Here is a 17,939-nt window from a genome sequence, read left to right as displayed (position 1 = left end):
AGATAGACCATCCCCTGCATAATTTTGTATGCCTCAATCATGTCCCCCCTCAGGCGTCTCTTTTCTAGGCTGAAGAGGCCCAAATGCCGTAGCCTTTCCTCATAACGGAGGTGCCCCAGCCCAGTAATCATCTTAGTCGCTCTCTTTTGCACCTTTTCCATTTCCACTATGTTCTTATTGAGATGCGGTGACCAGAACTGGACACAATACTCCAGGTGTGGCCTTACCATCGTTTTGAACAACGGCATTATAATATTAACCGTTTTGTTCTCAATACCTTTTCTAATGATTCCAAGCGTAGAATTGGCCTTCTTCACTGCCGCCACACACTGGGTTGACACTTTCATTGACTTGTCCATCACCACCCCAAGATCTGGCGGGTTTCCTGCTTCTAACATATTTGAAGAAGCTTTTATTATTCCCCATAATGTTGCTGGCCATGCGTTCCTCATAGTCTCGCTTGGCCTCCTGTATCACCTTCTTACATTTCTTTTGTGACAGTTTATGTTCCTTTTTATTCTCTTCATTAGGGCAAGACTTCCATTTACAGAAGGAAGCTTCCTTGCCCTTTACGGCCTCTCTAACTTGGCTGGTTAGCCATGCGGGCAACCTCCTGGACTTAGGGCACTGGGACGCAGGTTGTGTCTGTTGTCTTGTGTGCTCCCTGGGGCACTTGGTGGGCCACTGTGAGATACAGGAAGCTGGACTAGATGGGCCTACGGCCTGATCCAGTTGGGCTCTTCTTATGTTCTTACTTTGGATACTTCCAGTGGGATTTTATAGGTTAAAAGGCCCAGCTCAAATCTGCAACAGGGAGGCATTCCCCCCCCCTTTCCCCAGGGGAAGTATTGTAGAAATTAACCCATTTTTTGCCCGGCCCACAGGGGTACACATTTGGTCCCTGTTGCGTATATGCAACGTTGGGCAGAAATGGCTTTTTATCAGCAATTCATGCTTTTTAGCATCTGCAAGCATAAGAAAGAAGCAAAGGGAACCGCATTTATCCAGCAAGCCCACATTCTTCTGATTCTCCAGCAGTATTTGGTGCCTTTTGGCCTTACATAAGAACATAAGAACATAAGAACAGCCCCACTGGATCAGGCCATAGGCCCATCTAGTCCAGCTTCCTGTATCTCACAGCGGCCCACCAAATGCCCCAGGGAGCACACCAGGTAGAGACCTCATCCTGGTGCTCTCCCCTACATCTGGCATTCTGACTTAACCCATTCCTAAAATCAGGAGGTTGCGCATACACATCATCGCTTGTACCCCATAATGGATTTTTCCTCCAGAAACTCGTCCAATCCCCTTTTAAAGGCGTCTAGGCTAGACGCCAGCACCACATCCTGTGGCAAGGAGTTCCACAGACCGACCACACGCTGAGTAAAGAAATATTTTCTTTTGTCTGTCCTAACCCGCCCAACACTCAATTTTAGTGGATGTCCCCTGGTTCTGGTATTATGTGAGAGTGTAAAGAGCATCTCCCTATCCACTCTGTCCATCCCCTGCATAATTTTGTATGTCTCAATCATGTCCCCCCTCAAGCGTCGCTTTTCTAGGCTGAAGAGGCCCAAACGCCGTAGCCTTTCCTCATAAGGAAGGTGCCCCAGCCCCGTAATCATCTTAGTCGCTCTCTTTTGCACCTTTTCCATTTCCACTATGTCTTTTTTGAGATGCGGCTACCAGAACTGGACACAATACTCCAGGTGTGGCCTTACCATAGATTTGTACAACGGCATTATAATACTAACCGTTTTGTTCTCAATACCCTTCCTAATGATCCCAAGCATAGAATTGGCCTTCTTCACTGCCACCGCACATTGGGTCGACACTTTCATCGACCTGTCCACCACCACCCCAAGATCTCTCTCCTGATCTGTCACAGACAACTCAGAACCCATCAGCCTATATCTAAAGTTTTGATTTTTTGCCCCAATGTGCATGACTTTACACTTACTGACATTGAAGCGCATCTGCCATTTTGCTGCCCATTCTGCCAGTCTGGAGAGATCCTTCTGGAGCTCCTCACAATCTCTTCTGGTCTTTACCACTCGGAAAAGTTTGGTGTCATCTGCAAACTTAGCCACTTCACTGCTCAACCCTGTCTCCAGGTCATTTATGAAGAGGTTGAAAAGCACCGGTCCCAGGACAGATCCTTGGGGCACACCGCTTTTCACCTCTCTCCATTGTGAAAATTGCCCATTGACACCCACTCTCTGCTTCCTGGCCTCCAACCAGTTCTCAATCCACGAGAGGACCACGAGAGGCCTTGATGCAGCCAAGCCCCTTCCTCCTTGGTGAAATACACAGCCATGTCCTCAAAGGACACCAGGTCCTGAACAAAGAAAGAAAATCATCCCCACCCAGCAAATGCAAATGCAGGAGACACATTTCTGGAAGAAAATCCCCACTCACCACAGCAAAAAGCTGGAGCCCACACTGGGGTGAGGGGAAGAGAGCAGTGGGGATCTGCTGTCCTTTGATGGAAGATGAAATGTGGTGGAACTCCACCAAGTGCTTTTTGTCAGTGCCACCTCTGAAGCCAGTGCACCTGATTTGCAGCTCTGGACGAACATCTTGGGTTGCGACGCACAGACACAGAATCACTGCCTGGTCAGAATGGAGGTTTGGCTGAGCAGGTCCTGAGGCCAGCAGAGCGCCATCGAGACAAGGTTTCCTCAGATGTGCCCTGACTGATCTCCAGCCTGCAACTGCCCCTCTGGGCTTATTTATCCTTAGTGCTGATGCTCCTGCTGTATTTATTGTTCTCACATATGAGATCCTTTGCTTTCTGCCACAGTCTCGATACAGCAAAGTGAGAGGTGCAGGTCAGTCACTTGTGTGGCCGCTTTGGGTTTTATGCAGAAAGGAGGAGGCAGGTTTGCTTGTGGTATATGATCCAAACACCAGAGTACCTGAACTGTAGGACTGCCCCCCTGGTCACTCTCAGTTGAGGCAGGCATCCCACTCATTTGCCTCTTAGCCACTTTCTCAGCCCTTTCTCAGCAAGCCATTTAGGGCTGGTCTCCCCACCCAACTGGGGTTCTCAGTTCAAAGCAGGGAAGTGAGGATTCCCTTGAAGAGAGTCAGTTGCACCGCTCTGTTTCTGATGTCACTAGTGACGCTGTGGGTTCTGATTGGCCTGTTGCCTCCTGGGCTTGGACTTTGGCTGGCAAGTGGAAAGAAGTATGTTCAGAAAGTGGCAGGGCCAGCGTTGGAGGAACTGCTTGGCTTGACCAGCCCAACAGCCACTTGGAAGTGTTGGAGCTGCCCCAGGAGACGTTACAAACACCGCCTCATACTTACTCTAACAGGTTGGAACACTTTGGAGGCTGGAGGTCTGCGTGAATGTTCTTGAAGCCATGCAGGAGTTTCTCTAAATGCTCATGTGCTTTGTTGGTTTTGATGTGGGAATGTGTCATCTGCCAATGCATGTTGTAGTCCGAAATAACCATTCTCTTTGTTTCCTCAACAGAATTTCTGACCCCTGAGCTTGTCTCCTGGTTGGAAGGAGGGGAATGTGTAATCTGCCAATGCATGTTGTAGTCCGAAATAACCATTCTCTTTGTTTCCTCAACAGAATTTCTGACACCTGAGCTTGTCTCCTGGTTGGAAAGAAGGGAAGCTCCTTTTGCCCTGGACTTCAAAGAAGGGGACGAATGACAGGTAGCTGCTTAGCTGGGCTGTGGATCCAGTCCTTTGGGGGAGGGGTTGTGTGAAACATCTTCAGGGAAAGCGATGCAGTCCTTCAGGGAATGTCTGCTGGTGAGTCCTCCATCAGACGTTCCTTGCGCTTTGTGTTGTCCATTCAGGTTGACACCTCACAACACTTTCCTCCAAGGGCCCCTTTTCCTTCCTCAGACCTCATCAGGGTGGGATGGTCTGAACCCCCTGACTAAGCTGCTGTCCCGTTAAAAATGAAGCCTAGAAATTAAGGGTGCTGAGAAGGGGGACAGGATCCGTTATGCAGCTTCTGTGATGCAGCCTCCCTGCCCCCTGTTATTCCTCCCTCCCCATTCTTCCCTCCCCCAACATCTTGCGTCTTCGGATGAGTGGGTCCTCCAGTGATGCAAGCGGGAAGGAAATGCATTAAGTATGACACACCAGAGGGTTATAGGATGGGGCAGTCAGGGAGGAAGGGCCAATTGGCAAGAGATCTTTTTAGTGCCCCTGCACTATTAATTGATGTTCTCCTTCTGTTCCAGGAAGCAATGGACAAAACAATGAGGAGGAGAGGAAGCCATGTGGGGTGTTGCTGGAAACAAGAATGCTTGACATAGAGGAAGTGTCGTTGAGAGACCAAGGTGGATCGAGGAAGCAGGAGGGAAGTCCAGCACCTGTTCGGAGGGCAGAATCTGTTGCTTGCCAGGGGTATGACCACTATGAAATTCCAATTCAACAGGAACATCCCAAAGGGAGAAGACGGAATAAGCGACATTTGCGCGGGGAAGGATTCAGTTGTAAATCCGACCTTAATAAACATTGCGAAATCCACCCAGGAGAGAAATCATGTAACTGCTCTGAGTATAGAAAAAACTTCACTACAAGCACACATCTTACTTCCCATAAAATAATCCACAAAAGGGAGGATGCTGCACATCAAGAAAGATCAAGGAAGCAGGAGGGAATCCAGACTGAGAAACGGAGAAGTGAATCTGATGCTCACCTGGGTGGGACTATCCATGTCATCCCAGTCCATCCAGAAACAGAAACTGGAAAGAGGAAGGAAAAATGCCCTCAATGTGCAAGAACCTTCAGTAGTAAACCAAGTCTCACAACACATCAAAGAACCCACATAAGAGAGAAGCCATATACATACTCAGAGTGCGGAAAGAGCTTCAGTGGGAGCAGAAGTCTGACTGTGCATCAAAGAACCCACGCAGGGAAGAAACCATATAAATGCTTAGAATGTGGAAAGAGCTTCAGTAGGAGTGACAACCTGACTATTCATCAAAGAAGCCACACTGGGGAGAAACCATATCAATGCTTGGAGTGTAGAAAGAGCTTCAGTGTGAGCTCATCATTGGCTAGGCATCAGAGAACCCACACAGGGGAGAAACCATATAAATGCTTGGAGTGTGGAAAGAGCTTCAGTATGAGCTCAAGCCTGACTGTGCATCAAAGAAGCCACACAGGGGAGAAACCATATACATGCTTGGAGTGTGGAAAGAGCTTCAGTATGAGCTCAAACCTGACTGTGCATCAAAGAAGCCACACAGGGGAGAAACCATATGCATGCTTTGAGTGTGGAAAAAGCTTCATTGAATCTGGAGGACTTATTGTCCATCAAAGAATCCACACAGGGGAAAAACCATATAAATGCTTGGAGTGTGGAAAGACTTTCAGTCAACGAACAAGCTTAAGTGCACATCAAAAAATCCACACAGGGCAAAAACCATATACATGCTTTGAATGTGGAAAAAGCTTCATTGAATCTGGAAGACTTATTGTCCATCAAAGAATCCACACAGGGGAAAAACCATATAAATGCTTGGAGTGTGGAAAGAGTTTCAGGAAACAAATATACTTAAGTACACATCAGAAAATCCATACAGGGGAAAAATCATATAAATGCTTGGAGTGTGGAAAGAGCTTCAGTCAACAAACACAGTTAAGTACACATCAGAAAATCCATACAGGGGAAAAACCATATACATGCTTTGAGTGTGGAAAAAGCTTCATTGAATCTGGAAGTCTTATTGTCCATCAAAGAATCCACACAGGAGAAAAACCATATAAATGCTTGGAGTGTGGAAAGAGCTTCAGTGTGAGCTCAAACCTGACTGTGCATCAAAGAATCCACACTGGGGAGAAACCATATAAATGCTTGGAGTGTGGAAAGAGCTTCAGTGTGAGCTCAAGCCTGACTGTGCATCAAAGAAACCACACAGGAGAGAAGCCATATAAATGCCTGGAGTGTGGAAGAAGCTTCAGTCAGAGCTCAGACCTGACTTCGCATTATAGAATACACACACAATAAAAAACCTCATCAGTGCTTGAGGGAAAGTGCTTCAATCTCAGCATGGACTTCCCTTCCCATCAAAACGTTCCCACAAAGTGATTCAGTGTTACAATACCTGTGAATACCGATTTCAAAAGTAGTTTCTCAACTGTGTAACGGCTGCATCAACTTACAGAGATAATAGTCAATCTGATGAAAGTTTTACAGGTGAAACATGTTCATCAATTAAGGAAAGTACATTTGTGTTGGAGTCACACAGGGGGGTCAACATGGCAGGCTGAACCAGTGGTGTAGCTAAAGGGGTGCAGGGGGTAGCAAATGCACTGGGCTACATGGTGGGGGGGCTACAACGTGTGGGCTATAAGTTGTAGCCCGCAGGTTGTAGCCCCCCACCCTGTAGCCCAATGACTGTGTGCTGATCGGGCTGCTGCAGGCACACAGAGGAGAGAGGAGCTTAAGGGGGGGGGCAGAGTCGAGTCCTGCGCTCCTTGGCTGCAGCGTATGGCTGGGGATGGCATGTGCTGCTTGCTCACTGTGACTGCCCTAGCAGCGCACAACAAGCAGTTCCATCTCTGCTGCCGACTGGGGGGAGGGGGAACAGTTTGGCACGTCGCCACGCACACAGGAGAGAGGAGAGACTGAGCTGTTGCCCCACACCCTCCCCCAGCTGGCAGCAGAGATGGAGCTGCTGCACACACCTCCTCAGTTTCTGCTGCCAGCTGCCAGGGCCATGTGCCAGGGCCATGTGCGGTCCCAGCACTGTGTGCACGCTTTGCTAGCGCTGGGGGTAGCAACTGAGTCTGGGCTGCAGGCATAGCGGAGCAGAGGAGCAACAAGAAGCAGTCCCGCACTGCGTGCCCCTGTCTCCTGCAGCCAAACCTGAGTCTGTCCTCCCTGCTGCACATGGCAAGGGGCTCATAGTTCGGCTGCAGGAGAGGGTCGTGCGGAGCAGGACTGCTTCTTGTTGCTTCTCCGCTCTGCTATGCCTGCAGCCCAGCCTCAGTTGCCACCCCCAGCGCTAGCAAAGCGCACACACAGCACTGGGCCCGGCGGCCAGCAGCAGCACACAAACCTGAGGGGGGGCAACAGTTTAGCCTTTTGCTCTGCACCTGCAGGGAGCTGAAATCCTATCCACCCTTTCTGGGAGTAAGCCCCATTGAGTTTAATGGGACTTACTTCTGAGTAGACAGGCATGGGATTGGGCTCTTAAACTCTCTCCCTCCCCACTTCTCATACAGGTACCTAAGGCTGCAATCCCATCCACCCTTTCCTCGGCATAAGCCCCATTGACTGTAATGGGACTTACTTCAGGCCTTCTGGGGACCAAGGAGTGCACAAACAGGCAGGGTTTCCAGGGAGGAGAAGATTATTGCTCAACAATCTGGAGAAGGAACTTTGAGAGAGCTGCAGATGGATGGAGCAGCTCAGAAGAAAAGCATTCCGATGTCATCGGATCAGAATGGAGAAGAAATACTTGGACTGACAGGCATAGAAATGGATCGAGAGAAGGAGATGATTTGCCAGGATTTGGATTTGGTGGGAGTGGCAAGAAGAGGATATTTATGAAAGCGACAATTGTTGAGAAAGACTTATGTAAAGTTTATTAGGAAAAAGAGATGGAAAGTTGTTTAGAGATGATGGGCGCAATCCTTGTGCCGATATAGAAGCCCTGAAGTTGTTGCAAATGTTTCGTAAAACATGTTTGCGGGGAGCCGTGCCAGCGCATTCCCATGCACCGACGCGCGGACAGAGGCAGAAGCCTCCGCCGTGGCTCCCGCGCCAACACAAGCGGTAAAGGTAGGCATGGGTGTGTGTGGAGGGGGCGTTTCTGGGCGGGGGGAGAGCAGGCCCGTGGGCGGGTGTACAGGGAGCCGGGGGCGGGGTTGGGACCTGGCAGTTATGCCGGATCCCAACCTCCATCCCTGGGGTGAACGGGGTGGCTGGGGTGGCTAGAAGCCGCTCCATTCTCCTCGGACTTACGCTACCTGCAGAGGTGGCGCAGGTCCGAGAAGACCAATTGGGGCGTGCAGTCCTTACACACGGGTAAGGGGAAGAGCTTCCCCTTGCCCGTGGCTGAGCCGCTGCAGCGAACAAACCTGTGTTGGATGCAGCGCAAGCCTCCTGGCTTGCCTGCTCCAGCACAGGTTAGGATTATGCCCGATACGTCAGATACTCAGATGAGTGGGCAGATTCATATATACTGTAGATACTCGCCTATAGTATGAAAATTTTTTGTCAAGTCATCAAGCTCAAATTGTCACTTTGCCTTATCTCCAGGTCACTCAGAGGGCAGAGCCTTTCAACTCTGAAAAGCTCAGGCAGGCGCCTCTTGCCCATCAGAAGCAATACAGAGATCTGAGTTTCTGCAGTAAATTTCCTGGGAAATTCCAGCCAAAGTTAACCTTTTATTCTCCTCCAGAGAGTTTTGCAAGTGCTGCTGCAGCCTGGTTCCCTTCTGCAAAGGCTTCCCTTTTGGCAGAGGTCTGTTTTTGGAAACACCAGAATGGGATCCTCCTTCCCAGGCTACAATTCAGTGCACCATTACTTAAGAATAACACCCATGGATAGCAGTGGGTCTACTTCTGAGTAAAAAGGGTTGCAACTATATGCAGCTCATCTCTCTGCTGTGAACTGAATTGCACACTCTCAGTTATGTGTTATATGTCGTATGTTATATGTAGCGTTTTGGGCTTAACACACCAGACACTTTAAAGGTGGATTTGATTCAAGGATCTCCTGCAGTGCTTACAAAACGGCGGTGAAGACCAGAATTTAAAAAGAATAAAAATGTATCTTATGATCTTTTACTCTCTTTTTAATAAATTAGAAACTGTACAGTTCTTAGGTAACAATTACTGGTAGGATCTGGCCTCTGGTAAAATCAGACAAAACTATAGTCAGACACCCCTCTAAGTTTAACCTCCGACTTATCTGAGGGTCATAGAAAATTCCATGATTGTTGGCTCAAAACCTGCCCTCAACTTATCTGTGGGATCGGCTTGTGGGGGGTGCCTGCGGTAATTGGATTTGAGGCTAGATTAGATTTGATTCGAGATAAGGAGAAGAACTGATATTCAGGATAAAGTAATGATTTGGAGATATGTTTAAATTTGATTTGAGATAAGAGATAAAATATATTAGAATTTTATAGGTTAATTTACAAGAATTAAAATTAGAATTTAAATGTTTGATATTGTTTTGGAATGATATTCTATTCTATTGACAACCTTCAGTCCCCTAAGACTATGGTATCACGCTCTGAATGGTGGTTCTGGAACAGCGTCTAGTGTGGCTGAAAAGGCCAATTCGGGAGTGACAATCCCTTCCACACTGGGAGCAAGTGCTGTCTGTCCCGGGTCTGTCTCCCTGGCTATGGGCCTTCCTTCTTTGCCTCTTTGCCTCAGCCTGTTGGCCAAGTGTCTCTTCAAACTGGGAAAGGCCATGCTGCACAGCCTGCCTCCAAGCGGGCCGCTCAGAGGCCAGGGTTTCCCACCTGTTGAGGTCCACTCCTAAGGCCTTCAGATCCCTCTTGCAGATGTTCTTGTATCGCAGCTGTGGTCTACCTGTAGGGCGTTTTCCTTGCATGAATTCACCATAGAGGAGATCCTTTGGGATCCGGCCATCATCCATTCTCACAACATGACTGAGCCAACGCAGGCGTCTCTGTTTCAGCAGTGCATACAGATCTTTGGCAGAGTGGGTAGTGACAGCTGCATCGTCGGCAAAGAGGAAGTCACGCAGACATTTCAGCTGAACTTTGGACTTTGCTCTCAGTCTGGAGAGGTTGAAGAGCTTTCCTTCTGATCTGGCCCGGAGATAGATGCCTTCTGTTGCAATTCCAAAGGCATGCTTCAGCAGGACAGCAAAGAAAATCCCGAACAAGGTCGGCGCATGAACACAGCCCTGCTTCACTCCGCTTCGGATGTCAAAGGGGTCTGATGTGGAGCCATCAAAGACTACAGTGCCCTTCATGTCCTCGTGGAAAGACCTGATGATGCTGAGGAGCCCGGGTGGACATCCAATCTTGGGGAGAATCTTGAAGAGGCCATCCCTGCTGACCAGGTCGAAAGCCTTCGTGAGATCTATGAAGGCTATAAAGAGTGGCTGTCGTTGTTCCCTGCATTTCTCCTGCAGTTGTCTAAGGGAGAATACCATAGCAGTGGTAGACCTGTTGGCTTGGAATCCGCACTGTGATTCTGCATAGACGCTCTCTGCAAGTACCTGGAGCCTCTTTAGTGCAACTCGGGCAAACAGCTTTCCTACAACGCTGAGAAGAGAGATGCCAAGGTAGCTGTCGCAGTCACCCCTGTCGCCTTTGTTCTTGTACAGCGTGATGATGTTTGCATCCCTCATATCTTGAGGTACTCCACCTTCTCTCCAGCAGAGACAGAGGATTTCATGCAGCTCAGTGACGATGATCTTTTTGCAGCACTTTAGGACTTCAGCAGGGATGCTGTCTTTTCCAGGTGCCTTGCCAAAGGCAAGGGAGTCCAGGACCACGTGAAGTTCTTCTAGGGTTGGTTCACTGTCAAGCTCCTCCAGCACAGGCAGGCACTCAATGTTGTTCAGCGCTTCTTCGGTGACTACATTTTCTCTGGAATATAGCTCAGAGTAGTGCTGCACCCAGCGTTCCATCTGCTGCGCCCGATCCTGGATGACCTCGCCTGCGGCAGACTTCAGAGGGGCAATTTTCTTCTGTGTTGGACCTAGGGCCTGCTTGATACCATCATACATCCCCTTGATGTTGCCCATGTCAGCTGCTATCTGTATCTGGGAACAGAGCTGGGGCCAGTAGTCATTAGCACATCTCCTGGCAGTCTGCTGGACTTTGCTGCGAGCAGCTCGGAGGACCTGCAGGTTGCGCTCACTGGGACAGGCCTTGTAAGCTGCTTGAGCTCTCCTCTTTTCCTCAATGACTGGTGTCAACTCCTCAGAGTGGGCTTCAAACCAGTCTGCCGACTTATTGGTCTTCTTGCCGAATATGGACAAAGAGGTGTTGTAAACGGCATTCTTGAAATGTTCCCATCTGTTGGATGCGTTTGCGTCGGCCGGGCCTGGAAAAGATTCCTCAAGCGCTTGTGCAAATTCCTCCACTTTTCTCTGATCCTGGGTCTTGCTGGTATCAATGCGAGGTCTTCCTTCCTTTTTCGTGTGATACAGTCGCTTTGTTTGCAGTTTCACTCTGCTGCACACCAGGGAGTGGTCAGTGTCGCAGGCAGCACCCTGATAACTGCGTGTGATCTTAATGCAGGGAAGGCTGGAGTGTCTGGTGAGGATCAGGTCGAGCTGGTGGCAGTGCTTTGATCTTGGGTGTCTCCAAGAGACTCTATGTTGGAGCTTCATGTTGAAGAACGTGTTGCTGACACAGAGACTGTGATGACAGCAAAACTCTAGCAGGCGCTGGCCATTTTCGTTCATCCTCCCAGTGCCGAACTGACCTAAGCAAGTGGGCCATGAACTGTTATCAGCACCAACTCTAGCATTGAAATCGCCGAGGATGAACAATGGCTCTTTTACGGGGATCTTCTTGATAGTGGTGGCCAGATCATTATAGAATTTGTCTTTGGCTTCTGCTGGAGACGACAGAGTCGGTGCATAAGCACTGATGTGAGTGACAGGTCCTGCTGATGACTGGAGCTGTAGGGACAAAATTCTTTCACTTCCCACAGTAGGTGGGATGATGGATTCCAGCAGGGTATTTCTGACCGCAAAGCCGACACCATGTTCCCTGGTTTCGTTTGATGGTATTCCCTGCCAGAAAAATGAGAAATTTCTCTCCTTGACAGATCTGGAATCTGGCAGCCTCATCTCTTGAAGGGCGATGATGTCCATTTGCAGTCTGTACAGTTCCATGTCGATGACAGCTGTTTTGCGTGCATCGTCTATTTCTTGTAGGTCATTAGAGAAGCCAGGTGTCATTGTCATAACGTTTCAGGTGCCTAGCTTTAGGGCAGGAGTTTTCTGTTTTCTGTTGCATGGTGCAGAGTTGTCGATCCGCTTGTTGGTTTTCACCCTAAACCCCACGCACCCCGTGAGGTTAATGGACCGTGGCGAGGCAACACCTTACTGGCTAGGGACTGCCCAGCTTATGGCGGGCGGTAGCTGCCCAATGAGATGCAATGATCTCTCCCACCATTGGAAGCAGCCCCTGGCGTCACGCTCTATGCCAATCGAGCAAAGACTTATAACCGGTAACTGCTGCTTCCCGTGTTGTGCCGACGCCATATGGCGAAGTTGGAGTGTCCTCTCCAGTGCACGAAGCCTGGGTAAAGAAGGTATGAAGGATAGGCTGTTACCCATGCAGCAAATCCCCCCTCTCCACGTCGCTGAAATGGTCCAGTGAAAAGGCAGAAGCCAATACGGTTGGTTCCAGCAGCATCACAGGAGTTGCCAGAGCGTGACTGTGTACAGCCGCAAACTGCCTCAGGGACTCCGGCTCCCTTGCCTCAAGGTTGACTCCTGAAGCCTTTTCCACAATTGGATATAGCCACAAGGCAGTGGAGGTTTGAGGTCAGAGTTTCTTTCTCTTAGATGAGCTGCCTTCCCAGGCTGACGAGTCCCATCTACGCGGTGATTGTTTAGTCGCCTCTTATGACAAGTACAGCCAAACTGAGGGCCTATTCTTATCCCCAGCCCCCAGGGGATTTTGGAATGATAATATGATAGTATTGTATTGGCAACCTTCAGTCTCGAAAGACTATGGTATCGCGCTCTGAAAGGTGGTTCTGGAACAGCGTCTAGTGTGGCTGAAAAGGCCAATTCGGGAGTGACAATCCCTTCCACACCGGGAGCAAGTGCAGTCTGTCCCTGGTCTGTCTCCCTGGCTATGGGCCTTCCTTCTTTGCCTCTTAGCCTCAGATATGATAGTAAAAATATGATAGTAAAAATGGCTAAATTTGTATGTTAAAAATATATATATAATTGAAAATATATTTGGGGATGTTAAGTTTAGAGATAGTGAAAATGGTTAAATTTATGTGGTAAAGTAAAAACTGTTTAATTTGAAAGTTAGATAAAATTATAATGAATGGTAGAAATGGTAGAATTTCTAGAAAGGGAAAGGTAGATAAGAAGAAGGATTTTATATATTATATAAAACAATGTGTACTAACAAAATATATTTTTGTATGTTAGGTATTGGAAAGGGCCTAGAAGGTTGATGCAACCAGGAAAGGTAGAAATGATGATATAGAAATTATAAAAAGTATATAAGTATAATATAGGATAGGTAGAGATATTTCTATCATTTTTGTTCTTCTGTGTTCATTGTATTTTCTTCATTTTTATTTAGGAAAGCAGAATGATGTATTAAACAAATTGGTAGATAGTGTCTTGTAACCGTCAATATTTGTGGTGTATGTGTTTGTAGTGTATGTTTGTGTGTATTAATAAAAAAATTAATAAAAAAAAGAAATTTCAACAAGGACTGCAATGGTACATGGCTAGGTGTAGTTCACAACCTGTGGTGTACTTGGTATGTTACCAGGACCTGCCTGACACCTTTCAGATGAAGAGTGTGTGTTGGGTGTGTGTGTTCATTTATCTCTATACCAGTGATGGCTATATGCCAGTGATGGCTATATGCCAACTTATGCCACTTCTGGAGGTGGCGCAAGTCTGAGAAGACCCATTGGGGCTGCAGTAGCTTACCTGGGAGTAAGGGGAAGAGTTTCCCCTTACCTCCAGCTGAGCTACTTTGGACCCCTATCTTGCGCAGGCCCCTCCTGGCCTGCCTGTTCCAGCACAAGATAGGATTGCGCTGTACATTATGTATGGAGTAGCATATTCTCTGAAGGAACAGATGCATCACTTAGGGGAGCTCCTGAATCTGGCCCTGCTGCTAGAAAGAGAGGTTACTGTCATGGCTAGGAATGCTTTTGCCTGCCTAACATTGACTGGTGTGCCAGCTGTGGCCCTTCCTTGAGACATCAGATCTAGCCTCAGTCATCCATGCTTTGCTCACTTCTCAATTAGGGTAGTGCATAGGGCTGCCCTTGAAAAATATTCAGAAAACTACAACCCATTCAGAATGCTGCAGCCACATTGCTATTGTGGGCCATGCATAGGGAGTATAACATTTCTATACTACATGAACTACACTGGCGTCCCATACATTATCAAGTCCAATTCAAGGTACTGGTTGTTACCTTTATACTGTAATCCTTTTACAGGTCATGCCTCGTTATCCACTGATAAAAAACAGTGGATACCAAATCAGTGGAAAAATAACTTTACACCCACTTCTAGGTTTCTTGCTCCTACATTGTCCCACCAGAATGCATTGGTTTAGATGCTATACCACATTCAGCCATAAATGGGGGTGAATAATAGAATCTAGTGGAATGAAATTATAATTATTTAACAGCACCGAGGTGGCAAATTGGATTTGGGTGCTTTTTTTCCTTGTTATAAGACATTTAGAGACCGAGTACCTAAACTGCAAACCAAAATCCACTTATGTATCACAAAGTGCCAACACGGCAATTTAACCTGAATATTGAGGTTTTAGTTTAGAAAAAACAAACTCATACATTAACATCTTTTATCCACTATTACTTGTAACCCTTAATGAACTTTTCCTCTAGAAATTTGTCCAATCCTTTCTTAAAGGCATCTAGGCAAGTTGTCATCACTGCTTCCTGTGGCAAAGAGTTCCACAGACTAATCACATGCTAGGTAAAGAACTATTGTCAGGGAGGGGGTGGCTACAAGACCTTGCCACTGCTCATTTTCTCAAACAAGAAAATATTTTTTTTTAAAAAGCCCCACCCACAGAAGTAGGCTCTAAGGCTGCAATCCCAGCCACTCTTTCCTAGGAGTAAGCCTCATCCACTGTAATGGGGCTTACTTCTGAGTAGACATGCACAGGAGCAGGCTCCAATCCCAGGCACTCTTTCCTGGGAGTAAGCCTCATTCACTGTAATGGGGCTTACTTCTGAGTAGACATGCACAGGAGCAGGCTCCAAGGCTGCAATCTCAGCCACTCTTTCCTAGGAGTAAGCCTCGTTGACTCTAATGGGGCTTACTTCTGAGTAGATATGCACAGGAGTGGGCTCCAAGGCTGCAATCCCAGCCACTCTTTCCTGGGAGTAAGCCTCATCCACTGTAATGGGGCTTACTTCTGAGTAGACATGCAGGATGTCTCCTCTGCTGTGGAGGAAAAGCCTCTCCTGGCACTGAGTGGGGACCTGCTCAGGGAAAGGCGGGCTGGCTGAGCCTGCTGGATCCTGATTGGCTGAGCCTGCTAGAGAGTTGGGGAAGGGAAAACAGAACATAAGAACAGCCCCACTGGATCAGGCCATAGGCCCATCTAGTCCAGCTTCCTGTATCTCACAGCGGCCCACCAAATGCCCCAGGGAGCACACCAGATAACAAGAGACCTCATCCTGGTGCCCTCCCTTGCATCTGGCATTCTGACATAACCCATTTCTAAAATCAGGAGGTTGCGCATACACATCATGGCTTGTACCCCGTAATGGATTTTTCCTCCAGAAACTTGTCCAATCCCCTTTTAAAGGCGTCTAGGCTAGACACCAGCACCACATCCTGTGGCAAGGTGTTCCACAGACCGACCACACGCTGAGTAAAGAAATATTTTCTTTTGTCTGTCCTAACCCACCCAACACTCAATTTTAGTGGATGTCCCCTGGTTCTGGTATTATGTGAGAGTGTAAAGAGCATCTCCCTATCCATTCTGTCCATCCCCTGCATAATTTTGTGTCTCAGTCATGTCCCCCCTCAGGCGTCTCTTTTCTAGGCTGAAGAGGCCCAAACGCCATAGCCTTTCCTCATAAGGAAAGTGCCCCAGCCCCGTAATCATCTTAGTCGTTCTCTTTTGCACCTTTTCCATTTCCACTATGTCTTTTTTGAGATGCGGCGACCAGAACTGGACACAATACTCCAGGTGTGGCCTTACCATCGATTTGTACAACGGCATTATAATACTAGCCGTTTTGTTCTCAATACCCTTCCTAATGATCCCAAGCATAGAATTGGCCTTCTTCACTGCCGCCGCACATTGGGTCAACACTTTCATCGACCTGTCCACCACCACCCCAAGATCTCTCTCCTGATCTGTCACAGACAGCTCAGAACCCATCAGCCTATATGTGAAGTTTTGATTTTTTGCCCCAATGTGCATGACTTTACATTTACTGACATTGAAGCGCATCTGCCATTTTGTTGCCCATTCTGCCAGTCTGGAGAGATCCTTCTGGAGTTCCTCACAATCACTTCTGGTCTTCATTACTCGGAAAAGTTTGGTGTCGTCTGCAAACTTAGCCACCTCACTGCTCAACCCTGTCTCCAGGTCATTTATGAAGAGATTGAAAAGCACCGGTCCCAGGACAGATCCTTGGGGCACACCGCTTTTCACCTCTTTCCATTGTGAAAATTGCCCATTGACACCCACTCTCTGCTTCCTGGCCTCCAACCAGTTCTCAATCCATGAGAGGACATGTCCTCTAATTTCCTGACCGTGGAGTTTTTTCAATAGCCTTTGGTGAGGGACCATGTCAAACGCCTTCTGAAAGTCCAGATATATAATGTCCACAGGTTCTCCCACATCCACATGCCTGTTGACCTTTTCAAAGAATTCTATAAGGTTTGTGAGGCAAGACTTACCCTTACAGAAGCCATGCTGACTCTCCCTCAGCAAGGCCTGTTCGTCTATGTGTTTTGCTATCCTATCTTTGACGAGGCATTCCACCATCTTACCCGGTATGGATGTTAGGCTGACCGGCCTATAGTTTCCCAGGTCCCCCCTCTTTCCCTTTTTAAAGATAGGCGTGACATTTGCTATCCTCCAATCTTCTGGCACCGTGGCCATTTTGAGGGACAAGTTGCATACCTTAGTCAAGAGATCTGCAACTTCATTCTTCAATTCCTTAATAACTCTTGGGTGGATGCCATTAGGGCCCGGTGACTTATTGATCTTTAATTTATCAATGAGGTCTGAAACATCTTCTCTTTTAACCTCTATCTGACTTAACTCCTCGGTTAGGAGGGGCCGTTCGGGCAGCGGTATCTTCTGCCGTGAAGACAGATGCAAAGAACTCATTTAATTTCTCTGCCATCTCTAAGTCTCCTTTTATCTCCCCTTTCCCTCCCTCACCATCCAGAGGGCCAACCGCTTCTCTGGCGGGTTTCCTGCTTCTAACATATTTGAAGAAGCTTTTATTATTCCCCTTAATGTTGCTGGCCATGCGTTCCTCATAGTCTCGCTTGGCCTCCAGTATCACCTTCTTACATTTCTTTTGCCACAGTTTATGTTCCTTTTTATTCTCCTCATTAGGGCAAGACTTCCATTTACAGAAGGAAGCTTCCTTGCCCTTCACAGCCTCTCTAACTTGGCTGGTTAGCTATGCGGGCACCCTCCTGGATTTAGTGGAACTCTTCTTTCTTTGCGGTATACACCTCTGCTGGGCCTCTATTTCTGTTGTTTTAAGCAGCCTCCATGCACTCTGGAGAGATTGGACTCTTTTTACCCTCCCTTTCAACCTCCTTCTAACCAGCCTCCTCATTTGAGGGAAGTCCGCCCGTCGGAAGTCAAGTGTTTTTGTGAGAGATTTGCCTGGTATTCTTCCCCCAACGTGCATGTCAAAACGGATCGCAGCATGATCACTGTTCCCCAATGGCTCAGTAACATTTACATCTCTAACCAGGTCCTGCGTACCGCACAATATTAAATCCAGAGTCATCTGCCCTCTGGTGGGCTCCGTGACTAGCTGCTCTAAGCCACAGTCATTTACCACGTCAAGAAATCCGGTTTCCTTATCGTGACCAGAACACAAATTGATCCAGTCAATATGAGGATAATTGAAGTCCCCCATGATTACAACCCTGACCCTCCTTGTCACCTCCCTGATCTGTTTTCTCATATCAAGGTCCCCATCCGATTTCTGGTCTGGAGGACGATAGCATGCCCCCAGTATTACATCGCTGCACAAGCCTGGTAATTTAACCCACAGAGATTCTA

General features: G+C 47.8%; 2 protein-coding genes across 2 annotated transcripts in view; one reads left to right on the top strand and one right to left on the bottom strand.

Annotated features, from left to right (window-relative positions):
- LOC136640311 (zinc finger protein 665-like) overlaps positions 1–17,939 on the bottom strand; it is a 274,368-nt gene that overhangs the window by 164,536 nt on the left and 91,893 nt on the right. The window lies entirely within an intron of this gene.
- LOC136640316 (zinc finger protein 850-like) overlaps positions 1–17,939 on the top strand; it is a 145,272-nt gene that overhangs the window by 90,842 nt on the left and 36,491 nt on the right. The window contains exons 8-9 of the mRNA XM_066615350.1: positions 4,849–5,851; positions 8,534–8,536. Coding sequence (XP_066471447.1) covers positions 4,849–5,851; positions 8,534–8,536 — 1,006 coding nt within the window. The remainder of the gene's footprint in view (positions 1–4,848; positions 5,852–8,533; positions 8,537–17,939) is intronic.

The sequence above is a fragment of the Tiliqua scincoides genome, chromosome 2 (assembly GCF_035046505.1).
Source record: "Tiliqua scincoides isolate rTilSci1 chromosome 2, rTilSci1.hap2, whole genome shotgun sequence".
NCBI classification, from domain to species: domain Eukaryota; kingdom Metazoa; phylum Chordata; class Lepidosauria; order Squamata; family Scincidae; genus Tiliqua; species Tiliqua scincoides.
This window is presented reverse-complemented; position numbering and strand designations above follow the sequence as displayed.